This window comes from Mizuhopecten yessoensis, unplaced genomic scaffold, assembly GCF_002113885.1.
Source record: "Mizuhopecten yessoensis strain PY_sf001 unplaced genomic scaffold, ASM211388v2 scaffold716323, whole genome shotgun sequence".
NCBI lineage: Eukaryota > Metazoa > Mollusca > Bivalvia > Pectinida > Pectinidae > Mizuhopecten > Mizuhopecten yessoensis.
The window spans coordinates 302,295-319,277 of NW_018480059.1; the positions used below are offsets into that span (position 1 = coordinate 302,295).

Genomic DNA, 16,983 nt, shown 5'->3' on the forward strand with positions numbered 1-16,983 from the left:
AAAAAAAAAAAGGAAATACCGAAATTCAAATAATACGGTAAAGAATCGAAATTGAGAAGTTGAAGACCAACCATTAGCAATGAAATAATCATAATCAATATCTGGATTCGTTACAAAGATTATAGGTGTCAAGATTAAGAAATCCTTAGTTTGGTATGAATGGGTGAACATGTTACCCGTCCCCATGACTGCCCGAAGTATCAGAGTGCTATTTGGCGAAATGTCTATGACCTCTGACAGCTGACTAGACTGATTTAGTGAGTTGTTTTCAGTGGTTTAGATTTAGAGTCGAGACAGCGGTCATTGACAAAGGAAACAGACGTTTTTTGAAAGGTCACAAAATAAGTTTTCAATTCCTGTTTGTTACTCATCACGTCACACGCTTACGAAGGTGCAATGACTGGAGAATTTGTTTTTATGCTGAGATTGGCACAATGTCTGCGTGTGTTTTTTTGTCTTATTTTTCCTACATTTCTATACAACTGTTGAAGTTCCAGTGTTTTTCCTAGCAAATTACCGTGTACTCTTTTGACCTTGTGGCCAAATTGTACTTATGGATTGCTGACAGTAGTGTGTTGTCTTGTTTATCCTTTTTGCGTTGACTGTGCGACCTTGTATGACCGTAGTGTGGTAATGAACCGTTAACCCTTTTTGACCCTATATGACCCCATTGTATTTATAACCATGAAGACTATTCTGCGGCCTTGTGTGACCTTATTGTAATGATGGACCATTGGTGGACCATAAAGGCTAAATTGTGGCCCTATGCAACATTGACGTATTGATGCTAAGGCATCATCAACATCTGTGTAACGTCAATGTCTTTGAATGCTCCATCATTACAAACTTATTGCAATAAAATATCTTTATTCTATATGATCTCTGGTTTCTTCTTTTTCACCCTGCATATCACTGATGCTGAAGCAAAAAGGCTGGACATATGTTTGCCGAGATAAAGAAAGCGCACCTCATTTTATCTATAGGTTAGATTCGCCTAACAGAGCGTGACATGGTCAAATAATCAGTAGAAATACTGTCGATGTTCTGAACAAATAGGGAAAAGTGGACGAATCATGAACTCAATTTCTAAATATATATATATATATATTATCTTTATTGGTCATTTCTCTCTCCGATAATTCCACGAGATGATAAAACCAAAGTAACAAGTTATAACAGATAAATACAATCTAACAATACTTTAACATCTTGTTTTAAATCTGTCTGTTATTATCATGGGATGTTCTCTTTGTTTTCTGAAACGAAATGTAAGAATAACAAGCAACAGAAACATTTAAAACATTTTCGAAATACACGATGATCATTTAGATTTGTACATGATATGTCAACACAAATTTACTCCCTCGCTGTTCAAAACAACATTAAAAAAACAAGTGAACGGAGTGAAATTGCGAGTTTCCCATTTTTTGAGGTAAAAATCAATTAAATGTGATATTATCTTATAAAACGGAACTAAAACATTTCAAAGAAAATAATTTATGTTGAGCATTTTAAAACTTGGCCTTGGCCAGATACCCGTGACTCTACGGTTACTAGTTGAGGCAGGATGGTTCATAACCTTCTGATAAAATGGCAGTGTCATTCACGTTATACCTAGCCTTAAAGATATCACATCATTATTGATAAAATAGGGACGTGTTCATTCAAAAGACAACAAATTAATCCACTTAAATAGCAACCTGAACCAGCTCGATTGTCACCCTAGTCTATGACAGCAAAATTGCTCTCCATCTCGACTTCCTGTTAACCTCTATGACAGCAAAATAGCTCTCCATCTCGACTTCTTTTTAACCTCTATGACGTTCAATAATAATTTACACATATACAAAATGTGTGCCCTCGAGCGATCTCATATCATATCCTATTGCCTCATGTTAAACATGATTTATGAAAATCATAGAAAGTTTTATGCTTTAAACAACTGTAAAATTTCCATATGGTGTCATCTATTACTTTTCATTTTCTTATCGATATGTTCTGCCTTTCAACATTTTTTTTTTGGGGGGGGGTCATTTCAATTCATTTATTCTGTAGGCTTATGAGAAACACGACATATAAAATGATAAATATGTAGTTGTTCAGGAGAGTGACAGTTGTAAATTGATACAATAACACACTATGGAAACATGCGCGCACACACATGTGAATAACTTTAACGACAGAGAGTGTAGCTTAAATACAAGTCTTATAATTTTACCAAAATTATATAACTCTTTAACATTTTAAACACTAAGTAGCTGGACAAGTTTGAATCCACTAGGACGATGGAAATGGTAAGACTTATAAGTATCTGACTCGTAAGTTTGAATACAAAGGACACTTCAGGATGAAATGAAATGCGTCTTCAATATCTCCATTATCACACAATGTACAACATCTCCATTATCACAGAATGTACAACATCTCCATTAACACACAATGTACAACTTCTCCATTATCACACAGTGTACGACATCTCCATTATCACCCAGTGTACAACATCTCCAATATCACACAATGTACAACTTCTCCATTATCACACAATATACAACATCTCCATTATCACAGAATGTACAACATCTACATTTTTACACATTGTATAACATCTGCATTATCACACGATGTACAACATCTCCATTAACACACAATGTACAACTTCTCCATTATCACACAACGTACAACATCTCCATTATCACACAATGTACAACATCTCCATTATCACACATATTTAGCTGGTGTGAAGATAATCTTATAGACGAAATATTTTTCTTATACATTTAGTCAATTGGTTTTTGCAAGTAAAATTGAAAACCAAAATTATCTTCTAAGTGTTGATCAATGTTCCTTTGGAGTAATTACGTACATTAGATAACATTTCTTGTATATGTATATCACAAAATTTATGTTCTATCAACTTGTACATGATCTTACTTTCATAGTTGCTATTCTATAGATACCCTAATCCTATGTTATTTAATTCCGATTCTATACTAACAATCCATTTCATTGTCCTTCCTAATTCTAAAAAGACAAGGGCATTACATGTAAATCTCCCAACACCAAGAATTTTTGTACAGAAATTTGTATGTCCTTTCTCAACTTCCGTCGTACCCTAGTATACTACTTATATAAGTGTCAAAACCTGAACATAATGTTTCGATGTTAAAACTATGGTTCTTTAACTTATTAATAATGAAAAAAGGCGTTCCTTCCCTTAACTGCCGCGTGTTGCTGGGTGTTGTTAAATTTACTTTTACAATTTTAAAACAAATGTCTCTTACCTGTAACATGGCAAGTCATCAGGGCGGGCTGGAATATGTTTTTAGCCTGCATCACGTGAAGTTGCGGGGCGGAACACATTGGTTCTTGTTCGATTGTTATGTGATAGGTTTCCATGGCTTTAGGGGGTACGCCATTATCAACTTCGCACCTGTACTCACCGCCATCCCCGGCCCGCAGGTTCTCCAAGTGTAACACCTCGCCCTGGGAAGTAACAAGGTTACATGAGATAGATTTCATAGTACAATAAATGCAGAAATATTAATTGTTGTTTAGTTACGATATGGAAGGCCATAACAAATACATTAAAAAAACCAAATTGCGATCCCAAATGTTCGCTTAGTTGTTAAAATGTCAATTTTGCGGGATCTTATTATTGCGGATTTCAGCAATACTGGTCATGTCACATTGTGGTGCGGTTAGGACGGTTAAATTCCTACTAAGTGTGCGGGCGTTCTTTTTACAGATATAATGTTACCGTAAAAATAGCCAAAAATAGAGCCATGCGAAAAAAAGATATCGTTTTCATTGATGATACCAATAAGCAAACAGGAGACGCGGTTGATTCTATGACTGATCACTAAACATTGAGATTACAACAATATAACGTGGAAGGTGTCTTCTCATTGTCATACCGGTTTGAAATGTAGTGAACGTTTTACAATTAACTTTATCCTCGAAAACCAAGGGTCCGCTTACGATACAATATGTTCTCTAAATATCGTCGAAGACTGGCAGTAAGCTATATGATCGGTTTCAGATGTAAACAAAAACGTTTCCACTCGCTAGGCTGATACCTGTCCTTTGAAGATTAGAAATGAGCTACATCCAAATTCAAATACGGTCGATTTTATCGTAACGCCACCGCAAAATTAGATTATCTTCTCAAATGCATCTGACTAGCTTACTTGAACCCTTCGTAAAGTGTCGCGTAAAGAGCGTTTGACTATGTCATGACATATTAGAGGGTTTGGGGAGATATAAATATCTCGATAGCGGAACTGTGGTATTCTGAAGATGCAATTACCAAAACCAACGCAGTTCAAACATTTTAATCAGTTAAGAAAATACTTTTCAAAGTCTATACGAGTATGTCTGCATGGTGATCAGAACACGCTGTTTAAGTTAGGTTATTAGACGAACAATAAACACTCAAATACATGCGATCTCATATCTAAGAAGAAATGCTCTGCGATATAGAGTTAGCAACAACAGAATATTAAGCTAAGTGCCATATCCTTACGCCCACCGGTGAATATGTATCACTGAAACACGTCCATTGTGTTACACAGTACAAGACATAAGATCAGGATGCAGATAAAAAGACAGATTTATTGTTCAAAGTAAAATATGATTAGGTAAAAATATTCAGTAATTGGTCATATGAATATTTTTTTCGGGAAATGAAATTTTCAAAATCTATTAAAATACCATTTATAATTGTAAGAATTTGTGGCATCAAGAAAATTTCAAATAAAATGCTCATTATTGACATCAGTGATTGATAACGAAATAATAATGGTAAACGCACGTGTCCCATTATGTTGGTTCCCGCGTCACCTTTGTACCACGTGATGGTGGGCTCGGGTGCTCCGTAACCTCTACAGGTTAACGTGACGTCTTCGCCAACGGCGGACACCATTTTGGTGTTACTCACAGACAGAATCATAGGTGGCGCTATTCATATAACGACAAATAAAATACAATTGTTATGTAAATACCTTACAGTAACATACTGTTATGCTTTTACAATTTTAATCAGGAAACTTGTATACGTGTACATAAAATTAACATTTCATGTTATATTTGTATTGTATTTTATTTGAATACTCACAACTACACTTACACTAGGGATTCAACCTTAACATAACTCGTTATTGATGAGGATGCATTACTCACCGACGTAATGAATCGGGTTGTTAAATTGGATCAAAATTGATGTGATAAAATTGTGGTGACAAAGTGCAGGTGACAATTTGGTGGAATATGATTTTTTGTGAAAGTCCATATTGCTTTTAACCAGAAAGCAAAATATGAAATGAAAAAAAAGATAACAAAATTAATAAACAAAAAGTATATCATAAACTGGTTTGGAATATGTTTGGAAAAATCTTTGTCAGGAAAGTTGATGTTATGAATCATTTCTAGATTTTCGACTCGATGGGGTTCCCTGTTAACAATATACCATACCTGCAATACTGACAAATGCATCCTTAGATGGCCAACGTGGGTAGGACACCTGGGAGATGAGCACACGACACCTGTACCTGCCAACGTCTGCATTGCTCGCGTGCTTAATAATCAGGGTCACCGTGTTCAATTCCTGTTGCTTGACCGAAGTGGTAGTTGTGGCCCTTACGCCATACTTCTCCGTGTTCTTGGTCACGAGAGATCCGTCGTTGCTGATATGAAGGTAGCCTGGCAGCACCCTAAACCATTGGACCTGTGGAATGTGAGGCAGGAAGACATTACAAAAGCTGTTGAGAACATCATATATCTCCTATTTGAAAAATAGTTCAATCCACACTGTTGAAACAAATATGATTTGACAAAAATGTTGACCCCTCATGAACGTCCCTGCCAAATATCACTTCCCTTGAAAGATACTGATTGATATAGTATTTTTTAAATAACTTTCATAACATAATGTTGAAAAAAAGGTTAATTTATTTTCTTTTTGATTTTCATGCTAGAATGATTTATACCTCAGGAACCCCAATGCAAATGATCAGCCACCAAGTATAAATACGGGGGATATATTGGGATGAATTTCAACACTTACGCAAAATCTAAATTATGGAAATTTTGGCAAAAAAAGTTGAAACAGGTTTCGACAATATTCATCAAAATCTAAAACTGATTACTGAGAAGATACCGATTAAGTACAGGGAAGTGTCATGTTAGTGCTGAGTATATAGTGCTGATTAACTGGTGGTACCTTGGAAGCGGCGGTTTTGTTGGTTATGGGACAGTCTAAGTAAACATCATCTCCCTCATCCACCGTCGCGTTGGCGATGACTCCTATGGATGGTATTGTCGATTCGGCGGAAACTGTAAAACATCATGTCGCGCAATGAAACACAATTCCTCTTCCAAATTGTTTAACAATCTGTTGACATTATTGATTAATTTTTTCATTATTTTCGTAAGTCATAGAAATGAATTTTAGTTTGTTTTCTGGAAATTACCTTCTTAATCTCAAGAGTCCAATTTGATTCAGCCAACGATTTCAACGCATACTTATTGACGTTTCGGTTGGGATAAGCTGAACTACCAAAAATATTTTGATATCATCAGATTACAAAATGAGTTTAACAAACATAATGCCGTCAGCTGTTACGACTAGATATTTTTCTTGACGAATGGATAAAATACTTTGAATGCAAGGTTAATTGCTGAAGCTAGACCTCTCCGACGCGTAATTTATTAACCCAGTTTTGCAAGGGTATCTTGGGTATTTGAACTTCTCATGGCTTCGCCGAACCAGCCCAGCACACATAAACTTCCAGTCGTACTAAGTGCTTCGTAATACTTTCGGGAGCAAATATCAGGCAAATTGTCGGAGTTTTTCTTCAAATGTAGGTTTGAACAACATGTGATTTACTATATCTATGCTAGCCTTATAAAGAATGTCTTAAGGTGAACATATTTCAACTCATCCCATATACTTTGAGCTTGGAAATAGAAAATGAATTATATTGAGATAAATGGATAAATGCGATATTAACCTTATATTCCGGGGATGCAGAGAGCGAAAGTAAGCGTAACCCCTCGAGTATCGAGGATGACTTGATCTGCAATCATCGTAACAACTTTGCTCTAACATGAAAACTACATTTTCCTGGAAATTCAGGCATGACTTCTTGTTTGATTAATTGTATACAGTGAAACAATATGTTTAGTTAGTATTAAACCGTGAACCGACCAATACGGATACTATCTACTACACGTAATACTATTAACACTGTAACGGACTAGGATTTCCTTTAAAGCTTGAAAAGTTGAATTTATATACATTTCATTGTTTTACAAATTGTTATGCATATCAGTTGATTCTTTTTTCCTATATTATGTTAAATGTGTTTACAAAATAGAATATTCCATTGCCTTGTTTTTGTTGTAATATTACCTTTGTACATTTAAATAAACACTGACGTGATATACGTAATGTTACTTTCCAGTTTAGTGTGTTTATTATAGCTATAAGCGGTAAACGCAGAACCCAATATATCTTGATACATCTCATAAATTTATCTTTAATCTCGAAAGCGGTAACACTACGGTGTATCATTATAAGTTAACTATAAGCTTACTAGGCTTCCAGGATCAGGTTTTTGATGGATATGTTAAGCAGTTAATAGAAGAAGTATCGCCCATGTCAAAGGTCACATCTGTCATGGGCGTAATGCATCTAAACACTAACCATGTCAACAACACACAGCCAATACACATCGGCCAAGTTCCTATTTGTTCGGGGTTTTAGCTTGCTAATATTTATCAAAATTCTACTTTTTTTGCTTAATTTACAAATAAATCTTGAAAACCCGACCATGCTTTCCGACAAATACATTCTAGGAATGTTACATATATGCATATATTTACATACATATTAATATGCAGAAACAATATTACTATTTACTGCGATACATTTTTTTTACTGTTTATTTTTGTCTTTTTAAGAAAAACAAAAAACAAACACCACACATTGACATAATAAAAACGGAAAGACAACCCATAAAACACAGACACGAAAGTTATAATAATAAAAAGATATCAAAAACATCCATAAAAAACGAAAGCAAAAAAGTTTCGGAAGGGTAATGGTTGACTGTATTATTGCAAGATAAACTGTTTCTTAACTCTGTTTAGAACCAGTCGTGAACAGTTCTTCCAAAATCATCTTGATGTATGTCATATTTGTATATGGATGATATTCCATTCATCCATGAATCTTCAGATATACATGTGTTAGATATGAGACATAAATTTACACACCTATACACATTTATACCATGATACACATTACACACCGTTCGACTATCTACAGCCCAATGTATCAAGGACCATCTTTACTCTAATATTGAAAATACATACCTTGGAACACGAGAGTAAGTAGAATCAGTGATACAATTGTTAAACCTTTCAACGATTTCTGCTGCTTCATCCTGTCTTAATCAAGTCCTCCTGATAAATACGTGTTGTTGATGGATTTCGAACTTGTGACGTCATATTAAGAAACAATGTGTGGTTAACGCGGCTTATTGCCCGAGGCAGCTTGTACGTATCATAAGCCATAAACGTCATTGATATGACAGCCTATCACCCATACTCGCTGCTTTATATAATTTCTGGTATATGAAATACGAATTGATTAATAAAGAGAATTTTCTGACGAAGGTCATCATCTATCAGTCACTATTTCAAACATGTGTTTATACCGCCCTTCAGGCACTGTGACTCTACGCTTCCAGTAATTGTGATCAAATTGTCTATATATTTATTTGAAAATGATAAACCAAAATTTCTTTTTCACGAAATTTTAGCTTTTTTGTTTTCTCATCTTATTTATATTGTTATTCAAACTTTCGTCGATTATCAATATTTGTTTTCAAAAGTAAAGAATAATTTGTTTATATGTAATATTAGTATGTGTATACAACATTCTCTTTTCTATCATCTTGAGAATACACTACTATATTGAGAATATCACGACATTAGCAGGACAATCACATAGAACAAGGTATATAACATTTTGACACCTTTAATAGTTTTTATTAAACCTCAAATGAATAAAAGCGTGTTAATCAAATTCCAACAGGATGTTCGAATCTGTTTCCATGTCTTTGTGATGACACTTTGTGGCGATGAATAACGAGTTATATGTCCATGCCTTCATTTCCCGGTGAACGTCACTACCACGATAATGTTTCCTCGGTAAAACTTGTTTTGATTGTAAATAGACATTGAGGTTCAAAGATGATAAGACCAGTTGTTCCAGAAGGATACATGTCCTGTGCTTTATCGACATGTAAATCTAGGTCCAAAAAACGTAGAATCCCCTGATCAACAGTTTTGGCTGTACCAACGAAACAACCCACTCTTATGAACCTATTTAAAAGCATAGACTTTCATATCACTGTAAGATATATATTTTCCAACGAGTTTATCACCATATAACCTTCCAATAACTTTCTCGAAATCTTGTGTTGCAAGTTTGTCCATCAGCAGTCGACATTTCTCATGGCAGCAAGAGTCCTGGTACAAGAGAGATAAAAAGGAAAACATAAAGTATACTGTTACAAATATATGTATATTTAAAGAAAATTGAAGAAGAAAATAATTGTCTTTATTTGAAATATTTTATTTAATTGATTTTTTTCCGCGTCATCAAGAAGCGAACGTACAAAGAGATTCAGAGAGGAATTAAAAGTGTACTCTATAAAACTTCCATGAATCGTTTTTAATATAAGACCGAAACTCTCTTTTTTCCAGAAAAAAATCGTACCAAATAAACCGCTGAAAAATTGATAAATATCAACTCGTAGCCAACAAATTCATGGTATAGGTGCACAAAAAGACAAATTGATTGATCAGAGATCCTTACGAAATGACCTTTAATTAAATTCAATTGAACCTATCATATTATGTTCATCTTCAAAGTCTACTTGTATATCAATGATACATACTGAATGATAGTTGCCAAGTTCCGTGCTTTCGTGTGTGTGTTACATTCATCTTTGGAAGGAGATTCCAAATTGTTCACCTTTATTCTTTACTTTTGAAAGTAGCATAATTTCCTACATCCTGCATTGGTCTGGCATATTACACCATTGGCTTGTGTCATTTTACGTATGTTGTAGACATTTCAAGATTTTGCAATGCAGTTTCTCTCTCTCATTGATGGAAAGATGTTGTATTTCATTTAAGATAAATTTGAAATCCTCCTTTACTATTTAGCTTGAATAATTGTCTATGTTTAAAGCTCATTTTCCTTTACTTTACAAATCTACATGTTTTGTTGAGTTTGTTATGTGAGTTTGCTAGCAATTTGTCCCGACTGTTGTCTGCAGTGTGTTAATCCACAATGGCGGCGCCCATACCAACTTCCAGTGAAGTTGTCACGAAAACCCCAGCGTAACCTTGTTATCATTCAGTCGAAAACAACCATAGGAACACAACAGCATCGTCTTTCAAAAGTCCTTTCATCAACATAATATCGAAAGAAATTGGTACCCAGCTAAAGTAATAGTGTAGTGCAGGTTGTTTTGAACTGCTCAATACTGAATTGCTCAAATCTATTACTGACAGTCAGCTACAAGACAAATACAACACCATACTCAAGGTTAAGGTTACAGTCAACAATCCTGAACTTTACTACATTTTTTTCTGCGACAAATGTTTCCCTTTCCTCATAAACAGGTAACTTAAAAGAGTGTAAATAACACAAACATGCAAATTACTATATCTCAAGGAACCATTGATAGAATGAGCACATCTAGACCAAAAGGTGGGAGTGACCAAACTGTTAAGTAGGGAAAACTAAACTCTCTCCATCTGTACATATGTTCATTCCACACAATTTATGTTGAAGATAAAATGGCATGGGACGTATGCAGTCAATGGAACCGTTTTCAATGTTTACTTATAGACAATCCTATGGTTTTTCTATTTCTAAAAAGATGGAGAAATGCTATGTAGCTGTTTATCCTGCAGACAACTGTCTAGTATAACATATACATGTCAGTTCTCGCATTGAAGAATACTCACCCTCATAATGGTAAGGAAAATATACGATGTGAAGATTCCCACAATGGACCAGGTAACCTACACAGGTAACCTAAACATCTGCCTATTTCATGGAAACAGCATTAATAGACTATAGCGTTAGTTACAACCTAGATATGGTCCATGTGAAACCAAACATTAGATACCTCCAAATTAAAGAGCAGAATAGATGACCAGGAAAAGAAAAACTGCTTATTTATAATCCGACCTCCAAACCAGTGTTTTTATAACCAACACTAAACCCAGAATACCCAGATTACACACAGTTCCAATGTTTTTCTATAACTCTAATAATATATACCAAATGCAAGAATAAATGAATTAGACCAATGATATTCACACATCATAATTTAGATTAATAGACTCGGTATCCCGTGGACAAATGTGATTGACGCTTTAACTACTTCATCGTTTATGAGATTAGATTGTATAATGTATTAGATGCACTCCTGTTTTTATCTTTACAACAAAGACGTATGTAGGGTGATGGCCTACCACACAACTAAGTATGCATAGCGTCTTTAAACAATTGCACATCCAAATCCTGACAGTGCAATTTCGTTACTGCATTCATCAAAGAAGTGCTTCAAAAAACCAAGAAAATCAGCGACGGAGAATAACAGATGGCGTTCAGGGTAATTTGCGGTCACGGGACTGGTCTTTAGGGATATCTGTAATATTTGTTGTGTAGACAGGCTTTTTGTTCTCGATGACTGTATCAACGTCATACCACTCTACAAAAACAAAATAGAAGTTTTATAAGATTTATTAACAAAGTTACAAATTAAAAAAATATATAAAAATACCTGGGTCGGCAAAATACAGGTTAGTACATTCTAAAAATAGATTCCTTCACCTGTGACTGTCTGCTGGATTGCATTGTGTAATGTGTGGTTTATTGAGTTGAAAACAAAAAAGACAACAAACTTTTTTCTTCTTTTTCCAAATGTAGTTTACAGCCGCACATCTCAGTCAGTAAATGCCATTTTTATGCTTCACCTGTATACCACTGTATATAACGTTATCATTTCAATGCATCCTCGCAAGTCAGAGTGTTTAATGTAGTCAAACTCTGGGAATGTATCCTTGTTATTGGACAACAGAATATAAAACCCCTTTTTATAAACAGACGAAAAGGAACCAAAACCTACAGAATAATCATCATTACCAATGCTGAGGATACATTTAAATATGGAGGGACTAGCTCTTTTAACGTCATTTTATGTCATCTTAGAAACCAGGCAAGTCAATTAAATACTGATCTTTTTAGAGACCATCTTACTAATAGCCCATCCTGTATATGTGGCAACCATGACGAAGATGTGGATCACTTCTTTCTATACTGCCCTAGGTATATAATACAAAGACAAATCCTATTAGATTCTCTGTCTCATTTGCAGCTTAACATTCAACTAAACCTACATTTATATCTTGACTTAAACCTGATTGAACATTTAGTAAATAATATCAATTTACTAACTAGGGGAAGTAACCACCTTAGTCATGATCCTAATTCTGCTATTTGTGTCTGTGTTCAGAAATATATTGAGTCTACTAACAGATTTTGAAATAACTGTTAATTATAGTCCCAATGTGTATGTATACATGTCTACATTAATACTCCTTCAACACGGCTCCTGCTCTGGATTGTCAATGACTGGGTAAGCACACAGTGGTGGTGTGTATGGACATTTTAGTGCTGCCCAGTTATTATTGTTATCTGGAGTAGGTTCAACTAATGATATTTAATATTTACTGTATTGAATGAAGGTTCCAGTTTTTGATATTAATATATGTTATAAAATTTATAAAATTTGATTATTTACAAATGAGTATACACACATGGCTTTCCATTTTGAAATAAGTTTTATATTTTAAAAAACCACCAAATGTATTTGTTTTATCTCAGTAATTCTATTTTTTTATTTTTTATTTTGCTTAGTTCAGAGATAGATAGGGACTATTAAGTATTAAGTATTAAGTACTATTTAATGTTCCAAGCCAGTGCTAATATGTTAATGTCTAAATTATAATTATGTTATTGTTTGAAATGTATGTAACCCAAGGGAGAGGGCTTGTATAGGCATAGCCTGTTGCCCAATTCCCATTGAATCAATTGATTTAATAAAATATTTTGAAATGAATAAATGAAATTACCAATGCACTTGTTGGTTTCAGGCAGAAAAACTAACCAATCGTTTGGCTGATAGTTTCATTGGATTAAAGGAGTTCATTTGTAATCATATTTTGTTTGAAATATCACTAGGGCAAGGTGATCATTTCTTTAATTCACGAAGTTGGTGTGACCCCATACGGTTGCGGGGGAGGGGCCAAAAGAAATGTTGGTGTACAGCCGCACTTACTGAAAACTATCGAGATATCCCCTGGGGATTTAGTGCGTTCATAACACAAAAATGGCTGAGAGTGTTTATTGTTGTTTCAGGTTTCCATCTGACATTGGAATATAGAGGAGTAGTTTCATCCAACTTAACAGACAACAACAATAGTGACAGGATTACCTCTCCATGGCGATGTTACTGCTATGAGACAGTCATTGTACCTTCTCTGGTCAAATCCAGTGGTATGGAAAATAGGAATACAACCTGCAACAAATTTAAATATTCATTATTCAAAAATAACAAGGAATATCGTAAATTGTATTTATTTTTAGGAAACAAATCTCATCATTAACGGTTTATCTAAAGATCCTATCCTTTGACATCATAATCGTGTCTCAAGGATTTAGGTATTGCCGTTGATTTTCTTTGTAACTACGACTCTTTATAGAATGCAAAGAAAATAATTATCTTTTCAAATTTGGCAAATATCAACTTAAATTTGAACCTCGCTAAAACCATAAAAGAGCCTGTGTAAATTTTGTGGGAAGCCTTACCAATCAGCCCAAATACAGTTATCATAAACGTACACATCATGTGATGTGACAGCCTCCGTGCCTCCATTAAGGCCAACAACAGTTATCAATATAGGTTATTGAAACGTGTTACATATAGTTGCTGTAAAATAGGAAAGATTAATTTTACTTGTGAAAATAAACTAAATCAGAATCTTCAATGTATTGTATTTTACTACAGATCACCGTTATGTTTGCTAACAGATTGATTCCAAATCAGTTCATCATGATACACGGGAACTCTGAAGAGGCAATCTGGAAAAATACCCTCAACCCATTTATCGACTTTATCCATGATCTCGGCCTTTTCCTCAGCACAGATCAGGAGGAAATTTCACTGAGAGCATTTAGCGAAAGTTGTGTGGCTGTGAAGACCGACTCGTCCTATAAATCACATTAAATGTTGACTGTGAGCACAAACATGTCCTAAGAATTCGACTCAGTGTTAAATGTGACTCGTTCTATTCATTTTCCTTCAGTGTTAAATTTCTTTGTCAGTAAAGTGACTTCATATTTGACCTTTATAGTCTCCGTGAATACAGGTCTGGAATATATAGTATCCTTCAGTGTTAAATACGAGTAAAGACCTATCTTTAAGTCACCTTAAATGTTAAATGTGAGTAAATAATAGTGTATTAGTCTCCCTCAGTGTTAAATGTGAGTACAGACCTGTCTTATTGTATCCTTCAGTGTTAAATGTGAGTGCAGACCTGTCATATATCATCATTTAGTGTTAAATGTGAGTACCGACCTGTCCTATATAACACCCTTTGGTGTTAAATGTGAATATAGATCTATTTTAGATAGTCTTATTCAGTTTATACTATCAGTGCAGACAAACTCGTTCGGTATACTCTCATTCAAAGCTAAATGTGCGTACAGACTTGTCCTCATAGTGTCGTGTAATGATAACTGTGAGTACAGACTTGCCCTCATAGTGTCGTGTAATGATAATTGTGAGTACAGACTTGTCCTCACAGTGTCGTGTAATGATAATTGTGAGTACAGGCTTGTCCTCACAGTGTCATGTAATGATAATTGTGAGTACAGACTTGCCCTCATAGTGTCGTGTAATGATAACTGTGAGTACAGACTTGTCCTCAAAGTGTCGTGTAATGATAACTGTGAGTACAGACTTGTCCTCAAAGTGTCGTGTACTGATAATTGTGAGTACAGACTTGTCCTCACAGTGTCGTGTACTGATAATTGTGAGTACAGGCTTGTCCTCACAGTGTCGTGTAATGATAACTGTGAGTACAGACCTGTTCTCATAGTGTCGTGTACTAATAATTGTGAGTACAGACTAAAACAATAAAAAGAATATGTTTTATTTTCAGATATTGCATTGTGGAATGTAGCATACTTAGTGGCAGGCATTGACATCTTTCTGAGAGCAAAGAGCTGGAGTCGGTAAGTGTGAATTAAAGTATATTTTAAGGCATGTTGGAAAGTAAAGCTGCCATGGTTTTGATTGTAAACATGTTCATGGTGTTTATTTAGACAGTATCTAACAGATCGAGTACTCACATCAGCCTAATGGGAGAGCAGACAGTATCTAACAGATCTAGTACTCACATCAGCCTGATGGGAGATCAGACAAACAGATCGAGTACTGACATCAGCCTAATAGGAGGTCAGACAGTATCTAACAGATCAAGTCCTCACATCAGCCTAATGGGTTATCAGACAGTATCAAACAGATAGAGTACTCACATCAGCATAATGGGAGATCAGATAGGATCTGACAGATCAAATACGCACATCCGCCTAATGGGAGATCAGACTGTATCTAACAGATCAAGGACTCACATCAGCCTAATAGGAGATCAGACAGTATCAAACAGATAGAGTACTCACATCAGCCCAATGGGATATCAGACAGTATCTAACAGATCTAGTACTCACATCAGCATAATGGGAGATCAGATAGTATCTGACATATCAAATACTCACATCAGCCCAATGGGATATCAGACAGTATCTAACAGATCAAGTACTCACATCAGCCTAATGGGAGATCAGACAGTATCTTACAGATCGAGTTCTCACATCAGGCTTATGGGAGATCAGATAGTATCTGACAGATCAAATACTCACATCAGCCTAATGGGATATCAGACAGTATCAAACAGATTGAGTACTCACATCAGCCTAATAGGAGATCAGACAGTATCTAACAGATCAAGTACTCACATCAGCCTAATAGGAGATCAGACAGTATCTAACAGATCAAGTACTCACATCCGCCTAATGGGAGATCAGACAGTATCTAACAGATTGAGTACGCACATCAGCCTAATGGGAGATCTGACAGTATCTTACAGATCGAGTTCTCACATCAGCCTAATGGGAGATCAGATAGTATCTAACAGATCAAGTACTCACATCAGCCTAATGGGAGATCAGACAGTATCTAACAGATTGAGTACTCACATCAGCCTAATGGGAGATCTGACAGTATCTAACAGATACATAATGATTTCACCATCACTAAATGACGGTCATTGTTTACCTGTGTTACAGAAACATATACCTACACTACAGTACAGGTGTAACCATCAGTGTAATGACCTCCATTGTTTACCTGTTACAGTAACAGATACCTACACTACAGTACAGGTGTAACCATCAGTGTAATGACCTCCATTGTTTACCTGTTACAGTAACAGATACCTACACTACAGGTCAGGTGTGACCATCAGTGTAAGTTGATGCATTTTAAGGGTCCCAATTTGTCCCTTTCGTCCCTTTTCGTCCCTTTTCGTCCCTTTCGTCCCTTTTCGTCCGATTTCTGTCCCTTTCGCCCTTTTCGTCCCTTTCGTCCCTTTTCGTCCGATTTTCCAAAGATTAGTCAGGCGGTTCACCATGTAAATCTTTTGTTACTGCTATATGGGAAGAACACTCATTATTGTCTGATAAAATATCTGAACGTGTTTCTAGCAAGAACGAAAGCATGTCGTAACAAAACTCACTTTTGTCATTATTGCTTGCAAGGTTTTACCCGGAAA

The 16,983-nt window shown here is 35.3% G+C and overlaps 1 protein-coding gene across 2 annotated transcripts in view; it reads right to left on the bottom strand.

The window, feature by feature from the left end:
• Nucleotides 1-8,515, bottom strand: part of LOC110443071 (lachesin-like) — a 14,480-nt gene extending 5,965 nt beyond the window's left edge. The window contains exons 1-6 of one of the 2 annotated variants that reach the window (XM_021487050.1): nt 8,374-8,515; nt 6,218-6,330; nt 5,470-5,722; nt 4,811-4,956; nt 3,282-3,483; nt 1,093-1,256 (exon numbers count right to left, since the gene is read on the bottom strand). In XM_021487050.1, the coding sequence (XP_021342725.1) occupies nt 1,234-1,256; nt 3,282-3,483; nt 4,811-4,956; nt 5,470-5,722; nt 6,218-6,330; nt 8,374-8,443 (807 nt within the window). In that variant the 5' untranslated portion in view covers nt 8,444-8,515 and the 3' untranslated portion in view covers nt 1,093-1,233. Of the gene's footprint in view, nt 1-1,092; nt 1,257-3,281; nt 3,484-4,810; nt 4,957-5,469; nt 5,723-6,217; nt 6,331-8,373 lie in introns of those variants that run through there. The other variant, XM_021487049.1, reaches the window with a different exon arrangement.
• Between the last annotated feature and the right edge of the window lie 8,468 nt (nt 8,516-16,983).